This window comes from Mizuhopecten yessoensis, unplaced genomic scaffold (genome assembly GCF_002113885.1).
Source record: "Mizuhopecten yessoensis strain PY_sf001 unplaced genomic scaffold, ASM211388v2 scaffold3853, whole genome shotgun sequence".
Lineage (NCBI taxonomy): Eukaryota > Metazoa > Mollusca > Bivalvia > Pectinida > Pectinidae > Mizuhopecten > Mizuhopecten yessoensis.
The window spans coordinates 243982-259561 of NW_018405252.1; the positions used below are offsets into that span (position 1 = coordinate 243982).

The following is a 15580-nucleotide window of genomic DNA, read 5'->3' on the forward strand; positions in this document are numbered from 1 at the left end:
CTCAGAACAGCTTGATTATAAATCTTACAGTTATTCCTTCTCATACATCAGTAATTTCTTCTTATACATCAGTAATTTCTTCTAATACATCAGTAATTTCTTCTAATACATCAATAATTCCTTCTTATACATCAGAAAGAAATTTCTTGCAATGCATCACTTTTACTTTAGAAAATAAAATGTTATGAAGTGTATAATGGTGCCTTGTAAGCGATAGCTAGACAACCAGACTGGTTGTTGCTCGATGAACAAAAATTAAGTGTACTAAAAAAACACAAAAATTAAGTGTATTAAAAAAACACAAAAACTTTAATGACTGTTGCAGGATGGCTGTATCTCCATGGCAGAATACCTGGTATGGACAGTCAACAATACGCTGGCTGATGACTTCCTCGATCTCCTTAGTCAGGTAGGTATATACACAACTAATAAATACCTGGTATGGACAGTCAACAATACGCTGGCTGATGACTTCCTCGATCTCCTTAGTCAGGTAGGTATATACACAACTAATAAATACCTGGTATGGACAGTCAACAATACGCTGGCTGATGACTTCCTCGATCTCCTTAGTCAGGTAGGTATATACACAACTAATAAATACCTGGTATGGACAGTCAACAATACGCTGGCTGATGACTTCCTCGATCTCCTTAGTCAGGTAGGTATATACACAACTAATAAATACCTGGTATGGACAGTCAACAATACGCTGGCTGATGACTTCCTCGATCTCCTTAGTCAGGTAGGTATATACACAACTAATAAATACCTGGTATGGACAGTCAACAATACGCTGGCTGATGACTTCCTCGATCTCCTTAGTCAGGTAGGTATATACACAACTAATAAATACCTGGTATGGACAGTCAACAATACGCTGGCTGATGACTTCCTCGATCTCCTTAGTCAGGTAGGTATATACACAACTAATAAATACCTGGTATGGACAGTCAACAATACGCTGGCTGATGACTTCCTCGATCTCCTTAGTCAGGTAGGTATATACACAACTAATAAATACCTGGTATGGACAGTCAACAATACGCTGGCTGATGACTTCCTCGATCTCCTTAGTCAGGTAGGTATATACACAACTAATAAATACCTGGTATGGACAGTCAACAATACGCTGGCTGATGACTTCCTCGATCTCCTTAGTCAGGTAGGTATATACACAACTAATAAATACCTGGTATGGACAGTCAACAATACGCTGGCTGATGACTTCCTCGATCTCCTTAGTCAGGTAGGTATATACACAACTAATAAATACCTGGTATGGACAGTCAACAATACGCTGGCTGATGACTTCCTCGATCTCCTTAGTCAGGTAGGTATATACACAACTAATAAATACCTGGTATGGACAGTCAACAATACGCTGGCTGATGACTTCCTCGATCTCCTTAGTCAGGTAGGTATATACACAACTAATAAATACCTGGTATGGACAGTCAACAATACGCTGGCTGATGACTTCCTCGATCTCCTTAGTCAGGTAGGTATATACACAACTAATAAATACCTGGTATGGACAGTCAACAATACGCTGGCTGATGACTTCCTCGATCTCCTTAGTCAGGTAGGTATATACACAACTAATAAATACCTGCTATGGACAGTCAACAATATGCTGGCTGATGACTTCCTCGATCTCCTTAGTCAGGTAGGTATATACACAACTAATAAATACCTGCTGGACAGTCAACAATATGCTGGCTGATGACTTCCTCGATCTCCTTATTCAGGTAGGAATATACACAACTAATAAATACCTGGTGTGGACAGTCAACAATACGCTGGCTGATGCCTTCCTCAATCTCCTTAGTCAGGTAGGTATATACACAACTAATAACAACTTACTCAAACTCCCTTTTCAGGTGCAGTAATTGAGAAGTTGAGCTGTGATGGGCTAGTAATACTCTAATAATACCTCAATTTCAGCTCGAATCAAAGTCATTCGACACTGTCATGCTCTTATTATCAGGATCCTCGTTATATCAGTGAAATATTGAGCTATTTTTTTTCCTTCAGATTTGCCATATAGTATTAGGACTAAAGCCTCAGAAAAGGGAAGAAGAAGGAAAAATTGTCAAGTAAGTCATTCATCTGTGATAAAGTCTAGAGGATCTCAAATGAATCATTACTGAATTTATAAAGACATTTTGAAAATGTGTACCATTATATGTCTTAAAACATGAAAATACCTTTAAATAGGAATGGTACAAAACCCCAACCCCAGACTGTTGTAAATGGTGGAGTTGTAATATAGTGTCCTTTTCTAAAATAAACAGTTAGTTTTGTGTAAAGGTAAGAGGTCTCAGGTAAACATTTCCTGTTACTAAAGTAAAACTGTTTTATCTATTGATTCGATAACATCACTGTTGATAAAAAAAAAATGAAAATGTACGGATTTCCAAGGATTGAATATAAAATGGAATTGATTCATGATGTAATAACCCAATTTTCCACTGAATCTGACTTGTTGATGAACACTTTACAGTGACTGGCTGTCACGGGAGTCGCGGAAGCCGTTCCGTGTGGGACAGGTGTGGTACCTCTTAGCCATGCAGTGGTGGAACTCCTGGATAGAATATGTCAGTCCTACGGTGAGTTGTCTCCCTTCCATCTCATAGGCAAGATGATATTCTACAGAATTAAAAAAAGGCTTGACAACTTAATAAGTATATAGGTACATGTAGATTGTAATAAATGAAAATACTATTGTTTTCATTCCGAGTTTCGGGGGAACTCCTGGATAGAATATGTCAGTCCTACGGTGAGTTGTCTCCCTTCCATCTCATAGGCAAGATGATATTCTACAGAATTAAAAAAAGGCTTGACAACTTAATAAGTATATAGGTACATGTAGATTGTAATAAATGAAAATACTATTGTTTTCATTCCGAGTTTCGGGGGAACTCCTGGATAGAATATGTCAGTCCTACGGTGAGTTGTCTCCCTTCCATCTCATAGGCAAGATGATATTCTACAGAATTAAAAAAAGGCTTGACAACTTAATAAGTATATAGGTACATGTAGATTGTAATAAATGAAAATACTATTGTTTTCATTCCGAGTTTCGGGGGAACTCCTGGATAGAATATGTCAGTCCTACGGTGAGTTGTCTCCCTTACATCTCATAGGCAAACCGTTAACAAGTTTATAACTACATGTAGTATGTAATTAAAAGAAAAAAATCTGGTTTTAATTCTGAGTTTCAAATAGCCTTTACTTCCTCCCCAACTCAGTTGATAGAAATGAACTGATGTTCTATGTTGTTTGTCGCTCTGTGTTCAGGCAGTGGAGGCGAACGTTCTTTTGGACCAGAACGGGATTGAGAAGGGATCATTCCTGGACTCGCCAGTGCACCATAGAATAACTAAAGGAAAGCATCAATCAAAAACACTTCCCTGGGACGATGATTCTGTGATTGTTGTCAATGTCACCAAGGGAACTAACTCTGAACTCGGTGGTGCGACCAATCAAGTTCGTAACCACACGTTACCTCGAGCGTCAAACCATAGCTCTGTGTATAGCAGCCCCCTCAGGCACTGTCTAAACCCAGGCGAGTCAACTGTGGTCAATCGTAGTCCTAGTCCCTCACCTAAACTGCGGAAGAAAAATGTTCATTCTTGTAATTCTGTGCCCCCTCGACCAGGAGCTATCGACAACAGTCAACTGATAGCTCTCAATACCACCAAGGTAAGTCAGCTCCCTCAATAAGGAGAAAGGGACAGTAATCACTTGAGAGCTTCAATAGGATTAATGCTAATGTGCTGCTAAAGTGGACATTTTCACAGTCTGAAAATGCTTGTTTATTGACCAGCTGGGTAAGGTCGTGGTTACTCTTGATTGATGTGAAGGAGAAATGAGCAGTCAGGAATGTATAGTTGAAGTTACAGCTAAGGAAAATAACTAACAAATCATTTGCTGTTACACAAATCTGTTAAAAGAAAATTTGTTAACATTTCTGTCGTGATATGGTCTTTTATCAACTCACTAAATATTTACTTTATTAGTTTACTGTCAGCTATTATCGATATTAGATTTATACCTGAAACATTTGTATACACATTATTGGTTTTTGTTCCAATGCTGTGTTTATTTTGGATACTCTCAATGGTCTTTCTTCAAGGTTTCATCATTAACAAATGAAGGGGGTCGTCTCAAAAGAGATACAATGTTAGTGAGAGGAAAAGATTTTGAGCTAGTCCCTGAGCCGGTGTGGCGAGCCCTGTCCGTGTGGTATGGCACCGACACACCGCTACCAAGAACTGTAAGTATTGGGGAACTCTCCAGTCAACACACTTAGGTATACCATAAACGTATACCTTGAAAGGAGTGTTGTGATAGAAGTGATGATTGATACTGACCTCGCTAGGGACACATAGCAGGGATACAGGTGCCCTGTAGTAAGCAGGGTGCCTGTCTGTATGTCTTTCAGTCAACACTTCAGTTTCCAGAAATATCTCAGAATCTAGAAGTTTTGTAATTTTTAAAATTTTGCTTGATGATACATATGGTTATTAGCTCTATGTAGATGCACAATGGAGATTTTAAATGTTATTCTGCCAAAAATACATTGTAATGAGTTTTCTGACCCATGGCCACCAGTGTTTAATTTTGGTGGAATATATAGTGTTTGCTGGCTATCCGACATAAATAACGCCATATTAATGACATCCAATGATCTGAGATAGCGAGCAGTCACGGTATCATTTTGTAGCAATAATATATATATACAGGTGTAATATACTTTTTATACAGGTTTTATACATGTGATACACAGTCAAGTGTAACATACATTTTATACAGGTGTTATACAGGTGATATACATGTGATTCACACTCGAGTGTAACATACATTTTATACAGGTGTTATATAGGTGTTATACATGTGATACACACTCGAGTGTAACATACATTTTATACAGGTGTTATATAGGTGTTATACATGTGATACACACTCGAGTGTAACATACAATTTATACAGGTGTTATACAGGTGATATACATGTGCTTCACACTCGAGTGTAACATACATTTTATACAGGTTTTATACATGTGATACACAGTCAAGTGTAACATACATTTTATACAGGTGTTATATAGGTGTTATACATGTTATACACACTCGAGTGTAACATACATTTTATATAGGTGATATACATGTGATATACGTGTGATACACACTCGAGTGTAACATACATTTTATAAAGGTGTTCTACAGATGATATACATGTGATACACACCCGAGTGTAACATACATTTTATACAGGTGTTCTACAGGTGATATACATGTGATACACACTCGAGTGAAACATACATTTTATACAGGTGTTCTACAGATGATATCCATGTGATACACACTCGAGTGTAACATACATTTTATAAAGGTGTTCTACAGATGATATACATGTGATACACACCCGAGTGTAACATACATTTTATACAGGTGTTCTACGGGTGATATACATGTGATACACACTCAAGTGTAACATACATTTTATACAGGTGTTATACAGGTGATATTCATGTGATTCACACTCGAGTGTAACATACATTTTATACAGGTGATCTACAGATGATATACATGTGATACACACTCGAGTGTAACATACAATTTATACAGGTGTTATACAGGAGATATACATGTGATACACACTCGAGTGTAACATGCATTTTTATACAGGTGTTATACAGGTGATATACATGTGATTCACTCTCGAGTGTAACATACATTTTATGCAGGTGTTATATAGGTGTTATACATGTGATACACACTCGAGTGTAACATACAATTTATACAGGTGTTATACAGGTGATATACATGTGCTTCACACTCGAGTGTAACATACATTTTATACAGGTTTTATACATGTGATACACAGTCAAGTGTAACATACATTTTATACAGGTGTTATACACGTGATATACATGTAATACACACTCGAGTGTAACATACATTTTATACAGGTGTTCTACATGTGATACACACTCGAGTGTAACATACATTTTTACAGGTGATAGCCTCGGCAAACAATGATGGTATTCCAGAGCTGGAACTGTACCCTGTGACAGTACGACTACAGCGCCATCAGATGCCAAGTCAACGCCCCGCCCACATGACGACGTTTACCGGGATGATGTCAGGCATTGGTGGTATGGCATTATGTGAGCATGCCCTAGCTTTCTTAGTCACTGTAACATCCAGGTCTGCTGTGTCAAATACTGGCAAATTACTCCCAAGTTTAAACTTTGGCTACATATTTTCATTCCTCAAAATCATAATGATGATAACTGAATGTATAACTGTAGGATTACTTAGACGGGAAATGCTGTATAAATTCATTAATAAATTGGACAGGTTTTCTGGGTGACATGCTTATTCCTTTAGGCATTTCTTAAGATTGACATTTATGGTCAATTCAAACTGTAAGTGACCATTGACCAAAGTATGAGTTATAGACTACATCAAATTTCTGTTAATGGTATCCTATAACTTCAATGCCTGTAGGAAATAAATGATTGAGGAGTAACAGGGAAGGTAACTCTAGGCGGTATCATAAGGATTGGTGTTTGTATAGCATGATAGTAAAAACAATCAAGGGGGGTTAGCATTGCTCAGTGATACCTCAGAAAATATAAACAAACAACAAGTAAAACTTGATTTAGAAAAGTATAACTTTACATGAAAATGGGTGATCATTTCCCCATTTGTGAGGAAATTTTCACAAGTGAAATTATCATTGTAAGGACATACATTGGTATGATTAATGGTCAAAACAATCAGGGGACATTTGATTTGCTTGGCAATTTTTTTTTTACGAAGTTGATGATATTAAATCAGGTAGATCCGTAGATCCTAATTGGCTGATGTAGACACTGGATGTTACAGTAAATATTTGATGTGTAGATAAATCACAACCTGGTCATAACAGAACAGCAGTGAGATGGAATCTAACTGTACTGTAGGAAATTATACATGTTGTACTGAACAGAAGATTTAAAGATTTTAGCACTATTTGTGCATTTGAATGATTCCATTACATATATATATATTTATATTCATAAAAGTGATAATTTAGATATTCGTAGATATTTTAGAAAAAAAAAATATGAAAGAGAAATCAAAATGCATTCGATAAAAATTGAATTATTGGGAGTAGAACCTGTATGAGTAGAACCTGTATGACCAGGTTTGTGTGATGTGCTATATATTGTGTCATTGTTACTGGTTAGCTCGTAGAAAATTCTAGTCTATGTCTGTTGTATCATAGAGTACTGGTTTGGTGGCACACAATATTATTTAATTTGTTTTATTTATTTATTTATTTTTGTGTGAAAAATGCAATTTCACTCATTTCAATACTATTAGATCTGTCGGAAATGTTTGAGTACAAATGTCTGCTAGTGCTTTAGATTTAAATGACTTCCAATGTTCACAGTTTTGTTAAATTTGAAAATTCAATTATCCATGAGAATGACATTGCTGTGAAAATAAGTCTGTACAGTCAATATAAAACTCTATACAGTAGATAAATATCTGTATACAGTCAATATAAAACTCTATACAACAGATATATATGTATACAGTCAATATAAAACTCTATACAGTATATATATCTGTATACAGTCAATATAAAACTCTATACAGTAGATATATCTGTATACAGTCAATATAAAACTCTATACAGTAGATATATATGTATACAGTCAATATAAAACTCTATACAACAGATATATATGTATACAGTCAATATAAAACTCTATACAGTATATATATCTGTATACAGTCAATATAAAACTCTATACAGTAGATATATCTGTATACAGTCAATATAAAACTCTATACAGTAGATATATATGTATACAGTCAATATAAAACTCTATACAACAGATATATATGTATACAGTCAATATAAAACTCTATACAGTATATATATCTGTATACAGTCAATATAAAACTCTATACAGTAGATATATCTGTATACAGTCAATATAAAGCTGCATACAGTAGATATATCTGTAAACAGTCAATATAAAACTCTATACAACAGATATATATGTATACAGTCAATATAAAACTCTATACAGTATATATATCTGTATACAGTCAATATAAAACTATATACAGTAGATATATCTGTATACAGTCCATATAAAACTCTATACAGTAGATATATCTGTATACAGTCAATATAAAACTGCATACAGTAGATATATCTGTATACAGTCAATATAAAGCTGCATACAGTAGATATATCTGTATACAGTCCATATAAAACTCTATACAGTAGATATATCTGTATACAGTCAATATAAAACTCTATACAGTAGATATATCTGTATACAGTCAATATAAAACTCTATACAGTAGATATATCTGTATACAGTCAATATAAAACTCTATACAGTAGATATATCTGTATACAGTCAATATAAAACTCTATACAGTAGATATATCTGTATACAGTCAATATAAAACTCTATACAGTAGATATATCTGTATACAGTCAATATAAAACTCTATACAGTAGATATATCTGTATACAGTCAATATAAAACTCTATACAGTAGATATATCTGTATACAGTCAATATAAAACTCTATACAGTAGATATATCTGTATACAGTCAATATAAAACTCTATACAGTAGATATATCTGTATACAGTCGATATAAAACTATATACAGTAGATATATCTGTATACAGTCAATATAAAACTCTATACAGTAGATATATTTGTATACAGTCAATATAAAACTCTATACAGTAGATATATCTGTATACAGTCAATATAAAACTATCTGCAGTAGATTTATCTGTATACAGTCAATATAAAACTCTACAGTAGAGTTATCTGTATACAGTCAATATAAAACTCTCTACAGTAGATATATCTGTTACAGTGAATACATAATTTAGGATGGATGATATTGCCTCACACGTGGTCTTTTAAATATAAAGTCAACAGTCTTGTTTTTGCTGAGATAATTATTTTCTATTCCTTTGGAATTTACAGCTTGCAAAAATGGCAAGTACCATGTAAATGTGTAATTATATATAATAAATCATATTCTATTATAATAATAATATTTAACAACTTTTCTGAATCTATAAAATAACAAATAAATCTTGTAGCATGTCTGCACATATTTAAGATGCAACAAGAGCGGTTTATCTCAATTATGTCACTTTTAAATTTGTAATCAGGTGACAAAACACATATACTGCAGTATGTGTTTGATCTTTATAACTAGTAGCATGTAAAACAAACTAGCAAATCAAGGCTGTGTTATTACTGTAGTTTCATCGTTTATCGTACCATAAAGGATGTTTCTCTTTCAGATATAGTCTCCCTTTGTATGTAATGTAGCTGCTTTCTGTTGTAATCTGTCTGTGGGGTTGAGCTTATATACCTCCTGTAATGTCTGTGTACCATATAACATGGAACAGTTGTGTGTGTTTTTTGTTCAGTTCACTTTTCCATATATTTCTGTACTTTTGTTTCGCAAGTTCACTTGTTTGAAGGTCAATTGGGCTTATGTGTTGTTGGGCGGTATCTGTCTTTTTTTCATTTTTTTATTTTTCGTATGTCATCTGTTTCTCAACTTTATATTTAATAGAGCGCTAGTCAGGAACAAACAAACATATTTTGACAAAATGAAATGTGTGCTCGTGGTTCTACTGCAGTCACAACAGTGACGATGACAGAAGTTTACATCAAATACCAATCTCTTTTATAACTTTACGTGTAACCAGGACATTTTTAAACAGAATATGTCAGTTTGGATCTGTTATGATGCATGTGATTGAAAATATCTCAAACTTGTTCCTTTCCACTGAAGATTATTTCATAAAATTGCATGTCAATTTAACTCCTTTTAGATTTTCTATAGTTATATACATGTGTACTTAGATTTTCTATAGTTATATACATGTGCACTTATTCTTTTCTGTATTTCACTATAACTGTACAGTGATATATGTAACACAAGCATGTCATCAAAACAATAGGCCAACTATTTGAAAAAAAAAAACATAATTGTACAGCTGTCACAAGCATTATCAGGTTGATATAAGGCACTAATTCTTCTCTGCTTCAGTTTGTAGAGATGTGTCATTTTCTACAAATAAAGTAATCACATGAAGTGCTAGTACAGTAGATATAATGGTACTCCTGTCACCATTACCTACACGGGATATTGTGGAATTAGTGTATTGGTTAGTTGTACGACAAGTCCTGACTCCTGTCACCATTACCTACACGGGATATTGTGGAATTAGGGTATTGGTTAGTTGTACGACAAGTCCTGACTCCTGTCACCATTACCTACACAGGATATTGTGGAATTAGTGTATTGGTTAGTTGTATGACAAGTCCTGACTCCTGGGATACCCAAAATAGCCAGGCCTTGTTCCTTCATATTCTGATATATCTGTAACCTTATCAGGGAGTCATTACACACCAGTAGTTGAGGTTTTTAATCATCTGAAGTGTTAGTTTAAAAACAAGTTGGCATGTTTCATAATGTTGACATTAAATGCATTCTCAACACATATATATATCAAAACAAACCACTTTTTGTTTTATTCATAAAGTGCAAAATCCAGATGCTTTACATTTCTTGTTATGGACCTCATATTTTGGTTTGGTCACCATCGCATTGTCTGCTCAGTAATGACCACTTATTGGTTTACACATGATGTCAGGATCGTAATATCAGGAAAGTGACATCCCTGTGCAATAATACGCACGAATAACTCTATTGATGATGAATGTGACAGAAAATACTCTAACAGAAAATTGCATCAAGTTAATTTTGAGTACTCAATGTGTGAACAGTTTTCATGATATGGTTTGTCTTTCCAGCGATGACCAACTTTGTGGCTAACAGCCCCCAGACGCCGCGACGGTTTGTGGCGTACTCGGCGACGTTTAGTCAGCAGCACACCTTACAGCAGGTTTACGAGTTCCTGTGTACGAAACTGAGGCTCAACAGGGAGGACATGCGCCTTTGGAAAATAGGACAGAAAGAAGATGTGAGTTGACAGCTACTTCTCCTGGCCCGGGGATCATCAAAGAATCTAGACATTAATGTCCAAATTAAAATATCATCTGTTGTATTACATTTGAACCTGGTGATATTGAAATTTAACAATATTATTTTAAATAGATTTAGATTATTTCCTGGCAGAATTGGTAATTTATGATAGCAAGAACGAAACTTTGGGCTTTAGTCCGCGACCAGTTTTTGGGGGTCTTGATAAGTTTTGACATATTTTGTTACAATTGTCAATTTGCATTTGTAATTTAAGCATTGACATGGATTAATAATTGTCAAATTTCCTCAAAATCTGAATTTGAATCTGAGTTATTGACAGCAGTTAATGAAATCCCTTGTTTGTGTGTATGTACTTACAGAACATGACATTGCTGGACGATGAGAATACCCTGATAGAGGAGTGTGCTTTAGAGGAAAACCAGCTCGTCCTCATAGAGAGTAAGTACTACATCACATGATAAAATAGGAAAACCAGCTCGTCCTCATAGAGAGTAAGTACTACATCACATGATAAAATAGGAAAACCAGCTCGTCCTCATAGAGAGTAAGTACTACATCACATGATAAAATAGGAAAACCAGCTTGTCCTTATAGAGAGTAAGTACTACATCACATGATAAAATAGGAAAACCAGCTTGTCCTCATAGAGAGTAAGTATTACATTACATGATAAAATAGGAAAACCAGCTTGTCCTTATAGAGAGTAAGTACTACATCACATGATAGAGGAGTGTACTTTAGAGGAAAACCAGCTCGTCCTCATAGCTAGTAAGTACTACATCACATGATAGAGGAGTGGGCTTTAGAGGAAAACCAGCTCGTCCTCAGAGAGAGTAAGTACTACATCACAGGATATAGGAAAACCAGCTCGTCCTCATAGGGAGTAAGTACTACATCACATGATAGAGGAGTGTGCTTTAGAGGAAAAACAGCTCGTCCTCATAGAGAGTAAGTACTACATCACAGGATATAGGAAAACCAGCTCGTCCTCATAGAAAGTAAGTACTACATCACATGATAGAGGAGTGTGCTTTAGAGGAAAACCAGCTCGTCTTCATAGAGAGTAAGTACTAAAACCAGCTCGTCCTCATAGAGAGTAAGTACTACATCACATGATAGAGGGGTGTGCTTTAGAGGAAAACCAGCTCGTCCTCATAGCTAGTAAGTACTACATCACATGATAGAGGAGTGTACTTTAGAGGAAAACCAGCTCGTCCTCAAAGAGAGTAAGTACTACATCACAGGATATAGAAAAACCAGCTCGTCCTCATAGAGAGTAAGTAATACATCACATGATAGAGGAGTGTGCTTTAGAGGAAAACAAGCTCGTCCTCATAGAGAGTAAGTACTACATTACATGATAAAATAGGAAAACCAGCTCGTCCTCATAGAGAGTAAGTACTCTATCACATGATATGATAGGAAAACCAGCTCGTCCTCATAGAGAGTAAGTACTACATCACATGATAAAATCTCCTTTAATGATTGGCTCTCTATATCTAGTCTGTGATTCCCAGAACTTGTTATAAAGCCAGGAATGATTCTAAGAACTTGTAATAATGCCGGGAATTATCAAGTTCGCTAATTTACTCTTTTATATTTTACTTTGACAGTTTTATGTCATATAATCTACTATAATTAATATTTCTATTTGTTGAGGCCACTTTATACAATAGTTGTAATGAAATGTTGCCTCCATCTTTTGTTCATGTACAATGACATCCCTCATGTTGCTTTGTTTTTTAGTTCGTAACAAAGATCTCACTTGGCCTGAAGAAATGTCACAACTCGCCAAAAACAAAACATTTCGCAAAGATCAAGGTATGTTAATGTAGCCCTCCTCAAACTTTGATTGATCTGGTCACACAGTGTAATACTTTGATTGATCTGTTCACACAGTGTAATACTGTTTATTGTAGTTTAGAAAGGCTGAACAATTGAGGTTTAGAGAAGTTTATTTTTCAATACATATCAAGGGGTCTAGTCTAAACTCACATTAAACTTGTCAAAGTTTGAAATTTCTTTTATTAATAAAACACAAATCTCAATATACTTGATAAGCATCTAAACAGAGCTAAACAATTGGTGGAGTAATGATTTATTTGTATGTGAATTTGATTTATTTGTGGATTGTCTCCCTTGCAGCTCCTACCCATAAAGGTGCGACTGGTCTCAATAACCTTGGTAACACATGTTTTATGAACGCTGCAGTCCAGTGTGTGTCCAACACATGGCCTCTCACTCACTACTTCATAGGTGGATTACACCTGTTTGAACTCAATAGGTAGGTACAGGTGATAACACCTGTTTGAACTCAATAGGTAGGTACAGGTGACTACACCTTTTTTAACTCAATAGGTAAGTACAGGTGACTACACCTTTTTTAACTCAATAGGTAGGTACAGGTGACTACACCTATTTGAACTCAGTAGGTAGGTACAGGTGACTACACATGTTTGAACTCATTAGGTAGGTACAGGTGATTACACCTGTTTGAACTCAATAGGTAGGTACAGGTGACTACACCTGTTTGAACTCAATAGGTAGGTACAGGTGACTACACCTGTTTGAACTCAATAGGTAGGTACAGGTGACTACACCTGTTTGAACTCAATAGGTAGGTACAGGTGACTACACCTGTTTGAACTCAATAGGTAGGTACAGGTGACTACACCTGTTTGAACTCAATAGGTAGGTACAGGTGACTACACCTGTTTGAACTCAATAGGTAGGTACAGGTGACTACACCTGTTTGAACTCAATAGGTAGGTACAGGTGACTACACCTGTTTGAACTCAATAGGTAGGTACAGGTGACTACACCTGTTTGAACTCAATAGGTAGGTACAGGTGACTACACCTGTTTGAACTCAATAGGTAGGTACAGGTGACTACACCTGTTTGAACTCAATAGGTAGGTACAGGTGACTACACCTGTTTGAACTCAATAGGTAGGTACAGGTGATTACACCTGTTTGAACTCAATAGGTAGGTACAGGTGATTACACCTGTTTGAACTCAATAGGTAGGTACAGGTGATTACACCTGTTTGAACTCAATAGGTAGGTACAGGTGACTACACCTGTTTGAACTCAATAGGTAGGTACAGGTGACTACACCTGTTTGAACTCAATAGGTAGGTACAGGTGATTACACCTATTTGAACTCAATAGGTAGGTACAGGTGATTACACCTATTTGAACTCAATAGGTAGGTACAGGTGATTACACCTGTTTGAACTCAATAGGTAAGTACAGGTGATTACACCTGTTTGAACTCAATAGGTAGGTACAGGTGACTACACATGTTTGAACTCATTAGGTAGGTACAGGTGATTACACCTATTTGAACTCATTAGGTAGGTACAGGTGACTACACCTGTTTGAACTCAATAGGTAGGTACCGGTGATTACACCTATTTGAACTCAATAGGTAGGTACAGGTGATTACACCTATTTGAACTCAATAGGTAGGTACAGGTGATTACACCTGTTTGAACTCAATAGGTAAGTACAGGTGATTACACCTGTTTGAACTCAATAGGTAGGTACAGGTGACTACACATGTTTGAACTCATTAGGTAGGTACAGGTGATTACACCTATTTGAACTCATTAGGTAGGTACAGGTGACTACACCTGTTTGAACTCAATAGGTAAGTACAGGTGATTACACCTGTTTGAACTCAATAGGTAGGTACAGGTGACTACACATGTTTGAACTCAATAGGTAGGTACAGGTGACTACACCTGTTTGACCTCAAAATTATTAGTCATCTAGTCTAATGTATGAATTTAAAACTTAAACTTTGTATTTATTTGTGAACCAAAAATAAGAAAAACAATTATTCCTATTGCTGTGTAAGCTGCTACAAGGAGTGCCTAGTCAAGAAGTAGACATTACTTTCTGGATCAGTGTATAATTGATTTTTCTGTATTTATTTTTTGTTATTTCTATTTGACCTTTGACCTTGCTTTGATTAACAGGACCAACCCCTTAGGTATGAAAGGACACATTGCTCAACGGTATGGGGATCTAGTCAAGGACCTCTGGAGTGGGACTGCCAAGTCAATAGCACCCCTCAAACTTAGGGTATGTATCTAACTCTAAAACTTACCTCAAACTTTGGGTATGTATCTTGCTCTAAAACTCAAACTTAGGGTATGTATCAACCTCTAAAACACAAACTTAGGGTATGTATCAACCTCTAAAACACAAACTTAGGGTATGTATCAACCTCTAAAACACAAACTTAGGGTATGTATCAACCTCTAAAACACAAACTTAGGGTATGTATCAACCTCTAAAACACAAACTTAGGGTATGTATCAACCTCTAAAACAAAAACTTAGGGTATGTATCAACCTCTAAAACACAAACCTAGGGTATGTATCAACCTCTAAAACACAAACTCAGGGTATGTATCAACCTCTAAAACATAAACTAAGGGTATGTATCAACCTCTAAAACATAAACTAAGGGTATGTATCAACCTCTAAAACATAAAC

General features: G+C 35.7%; 1 protein-coding gene across 3 annotated transcripts in view; it reads left to right on the plus strand.

The window, feature by feature from the left end:
- LOC110448129 (ubiquitin carboxyl-terminal hydrolase 32-like) overlaps positions 1–15580 on the plus strand; it is a 90956-nt gene that overhangs the window by 34867 nt on the left and 40509 nt on the right. For 2 of the 3 annotated variants that reach the window (XM_021494194.1, XM_021494196.1), the window contains 11 exons: positions 326–1585; positions 2038–2099; positions 2507–2612; positions 3304–3708; positions 4142–4282; positions 6028–6178; positions 10882–11051; positions 11434–11512; positions 12821–12895; positions 13220–13358; positions 15059–15164. In XM_021494194.1, the coding sequence (XP_021349869.1) occupies positions 326–1585; positions 2038–2099; positions 2507–2612; positions 3304–3708; positions 4142–4282; positions 6028–6178; positions 10882–11051; positions 11434–11512; positions 12821–12895; positions 13220–13358; positions 15059–15164 (2694 nt within the window). The remainder of the gene's footprint in view (positions 1–325; positions 1586–2037; positions 2100–2506; positions 2613–3303; positions 3709–4141; positions 4283–6027; positions 6179–10881; positions 11052–11433; positions 11513–12820; positions 12896–13219; positions 13359–15058; positions 15165–15580) is intronic. The other variant, XM_021494195.1, reaches the window with a different exon arrangement.